The sequence below is a fragment of the Salvia splendens genome, chromosome 7 (genome assembly GCF_004379255.2).
Source record: "Salvia splendens isolate huo1 chromosome 7, SspV2, whole genome shotgun sequence".
NCBI classification, from domain to species: Eukaryota; Viridiplantae; Streptophyta; class Magnoliopsida; order Lamiales; family Lamiaceae; genus Salvia; species Salvia splendens.
This window is the reverse complement of record NC_056038.1, coordinates 22,477,386-22,481,394: the sequence shown is the minus strand read 5'-3', so window position 1 is coordinate 22,481,394 and position 4,009 is coordinate 22,477,386. Positions and strand designations below refer to the sequence as shown.

The 4,009-nt window shown below is 38.5% G+C and overlaps 2 protein-coding genes across 2 annotated transcripts; both read right to left on the bottom strand.

Moving 5' to 3' along the window:
- Positions 1-372: 372 nt before the first annotated feature.
- On the bottom strand, positions 373-2,115 carry LOC121810570. The gene has a single exon (XM_042211333.1). The coding sequence runs from the start codon at positions 2,113-2,115 to the stop codon at positions 373-375; it is 1,743 nt and encodes a 580-aa protein (XP_042067267.1).
- Positions 2,116-3,356: 1,241 nt separating this feature from the next.
- Positions 3,357-3,725, bottom strand: LOC121741278 (polcalcin Che a 3-like). Its single transcript, XM_042133986.1, has one exon. The coding sequence runs from the start codon at positions 3,723-3,725 to the stop codon at positions 3,468-3,470; it is 258 nt and encodes an 85-aa protein (XP_041989920.1). The 3' UTR covers positions 3,357-3,467.
- Positions 3,726-4,009: the final 284 nt, after the last annotated feature.

Sequence of the window (4,009 nt, the reverse complement as noted above, 5' to 3'; positions counted from 1 at the left end):
CATTGATAAGCTATAGATCCACGATCTAAGCTAACATGAACAACACACACACTTTTCAACAACTACTCTAAAATATCTTCACTTCCTTTTATACTCCATTTCTCATGCGTTAATCTTCTTATATCCATGTCAACTCCACGTCATCTCCACCTCAGCGTAAGCATGTATGTGTCACGTGATAATTTCCAGCTGGCTTTAGTTAGTTATAGCAACTAACTCCTAACTAACTCCCAACTTCCAACGGTAACTTCCAACGGCTTCATTTTATAGCTCGCCATCTTGTGTTGCATGCATTTTACGCATGAATGAGCATGCATGCAAGAAGTTCTTCTATAATCGGTATAAGATACTTATCCTTCACTGTGATGGCATTTAGAGCTCTATAATCCACACACATGCGCCAAGAAGAATCCTTTTTCTTAACCAAACAATAGGACTAGCAAAAGGACTCTCACTATGCCTTATGACTCCAGATGTGAGCATCTCATCAATCATTTTTTCAATGACATCCTTCTGTTTTGCAACATATTTGTAGGGCCTAATATTTATAGCATCAGCTCCTTCTTTCAAGATGATTTTGTGGTCCTGCTCTCTCTGTGGAGGCAAGGAATTTGGCTCTGCAAACACTGATTCATTCTCTGTTAATATCAGACTAAGTGCTGGCCAAACTTCTTCCTTACTAATCTCATAACAGCACAAAATTTCTCCTTCCACTGAAGGCATTAATTGCATGAATTTTCTTTCATTTTCATCTTCCTCATGTTGATTACAGATATGCAAACAATGGAGTTGCTCAGTCTTTGGTGACCACAGCTCACCTTGTAATTTAACATCCACACCTGACAACTTGAATTGCATGTTCAATTTGTTAAAATTCCATGTAATTTCGCCCAAGGTAGACAACCATGCTCCCCCTAATATCAGATCATATGTTTCCAGATTGATGAGATAGACCTCAGTTTGGAATTTGGTTCCTTGCATTTTCCATTCCAAGTTACTACATTTCTGAGTATACTGTAATAGCTGACCATTAGCAACTTCCACAACCTTAGAGTTTACTGCAGTGTGTTGGCATTTTATTTTTTTAGCTATCTTGGAACTCAAAAAATTATGAGTACTACCAGTATCAATCAAAATTTTTAAGGCTCTTTTCTGACAGAGTCCCTTAATCCTCATCACTTGAGGTCCGTCCTTTCCCCACACAGCATGTAAGGATAGTTGAAGATCTGATTTTCCTTCTTCCTCTGTCTCTTCCTCACTAATAATCTGATCTTCATTCTCAGTTACTTCTCCCAACTCAATCAAGTGTATGACATAAGATTTCCTTTTAGAACATTGATGATTCGGTGTGAATTTTTCAGTACACCAAAAGCACTCTTTCTTTGCTCTTTTTTCATCTAACTCTTTAGGTGATAGGTTGGTGCTAGCTCGAACACCTCCAAAACGATTAGGTTCCTTATTACCCCCATTCCAGTTGTTCCCACTAGGCACTGGTTTATTAGTGGATGTTACAGCCATAGGTCTAGTATTGGAATAATAGCTGTTGTTATTAGACACATTATTCAACATTCCTTTTGGCTTAATACCTAAAGCTTTCACCGTTAGATCTTGTAGTTTAGCTAATGAATACGCTTCAGCTAGGCTTTTAGGTCTAAACATCCTAACCGACATTTGTAATTCATCAATAAGTCCAGATAGGAAGAAGTTAAGCGCCTGATCTTCTCTAATGCCAGCTCTTGGATATAATTCATCAAAGATGTCCATATAAGATTGGAGCTTACCTTTTTGTTTGAGATTTCTGAGATCTGCAAGCGGACCATCATAAGCTTGAGCTCCAAAACGAGCTGCCAAGCATGAGAGGTAATATCCCCAGTCCACGTATGCTTCTTCACCATGTAAACTCAAAAATCCTCGGTGCCATTGGAGAGCCTTGCCTTCTAAATGAATGGCTGCTACTCGCACTCTCTCTTCTTCCGGTACTCTTGCTACTTGAAAAAAGTACTCTGCTCTCATCGTCCATCCTTCGAATCCATCACCATCGAACCTAGGGAATTCATATCGAGTAGATCTTCCCCAATCTGTTCGTACTTCACTGCTTCCTTCACCGCTCTTCATCGCAGCTTTAATTCTCTGATTTTGTAAGTTGATCGCAGCAATCGATTGTGACAACTCGAGAATTTTTTATCCTTGTTCCTGCATCACTTGCTCCCGTAGCTCATTCAATTTCTGCTCCATGAACTCCATCAATTTCTTCTCCATTTCAGCGCTTCGAGTTACAATTCCGCTATCCGGAGATCGATGACTCTGGATACCACTTGTTACGATCACTCGCCGTGATCTCCCAATTGTGATCGCAACTTCACACACAATCAACAATTGCACTAACTTGAGCTAAGAGTAACAAGTAGGAAGTATATTGAATGATGAATGTCACGATTACAACTCAAGAAGAATCAGATAGGAACATTGATAAGCTATAGATCCACGATCTAAGCTAACATGAACAACACACACACTTTTCAACAACTACTCTAAAATATCTTCACTTCCTTTTATACTCCATTTCTCCTGCGTTAATCTTCTAATATCCATGTCAACTCCACGTCATCTCCACCTCAGCGTAAGCATGTATGTGTCACGTGATAATTTCCAGCTGGCTTTAGTTAGTTATAGCAACTAACTCCTAACTAACTCCCAACTTCCAACGGCTTCATTTTATAGCTCGCCATCTTGTGTTGCATGCATTTTACGCATGAATGAGCATGCATGCAACACTATTAGTTTCCAGTTTCACATTGAGTTTTGTGAGAGTTGTTATTTGTTTGTTCTCGCAACATCAATTGTACTGTGTACACTTCTTCTTGGTGATTGAGTAAAAGTTCTCGTGTTAGTTTTCCAGTGGATGTAGACTTTCGTCTATCCACATAATTGATCGCGTCCTTTAGTTTTATCATTTATCAATCGCCAATTATGAACATATTTTTTTATATTACAAACGCTCGAAAGATGTCTTGCAATACACGACACTTTGAAAGGTTGCTTCTTTGAGCTTTTGCCAATGGTTAATCGAGGGTCTACTTCAAAGAAGAAAATCATTAATCCCATTACCTTCTCTCCTTCAACCACGTTCTTCGGCTTATTCTTCGTGAATTCTTAATCACATCGACGAAGACCATATCAGTATGGATGAATGAGTGAGTGTCGAGCGTTATGGAAAGAGATGAGAGAGGTGTATGTTTCGTTTCTAATCTTGTGCAATTCATTGATTTTTTATGAACATAATAACTGTTATTACAACTGGGAAAAACTATTTTAGAAAATACCATTGTTCCCAAACTAACAAACTTCCTTCATGATACACGGGTATATAAACATATCAACATCTAACACTCATTAACTGTAGCTTCCACAAACTTCATGACCCTGATATAATAATAAGATCATTACCAAAATAAAAATAAGAAAGGCTAGAAAATCTTGGAAACATCCCTAATTAAGCCCCTGTTGGCCTTCGCGAACTCTGTGAACTCATCTAATGATATAAAGCCATCCCCATCGGTGTCCAGCTCAGCCATCATCCGCTTAACTTCTTCAACTGATACTGAACCGAGTGCCTTGAGGGCCTCACCAAGCTCTGTGGAAGATACTTTCCCGTCGCCATTTGTGTCACAACGCTTGAAGATGCGCTCACAGTCTTCCACATCCTGTCGACTTTCATCAGCCATTTTTTTATGCTTTTAGCACATCCAACTTCTTCTTTGAAATCTATACGGAAATTAATGAAAGATGATGCCTACTATATATTTTGCTTATCCATGTTTATTAACGACAATTTTTTTTGGAATGTGTGAGGTTAGCCTTTTTAGTAGGGATGATCACCATTACTCACACCTTAACCAACGGAAAATATGGGGCTGTTGTACATTAAGAGTTTCGAACGAAGATCGTCCACTACATCTATAGTAATTACTAGAGAAAAATGAACATATATTTAAATCAAACGAATAAT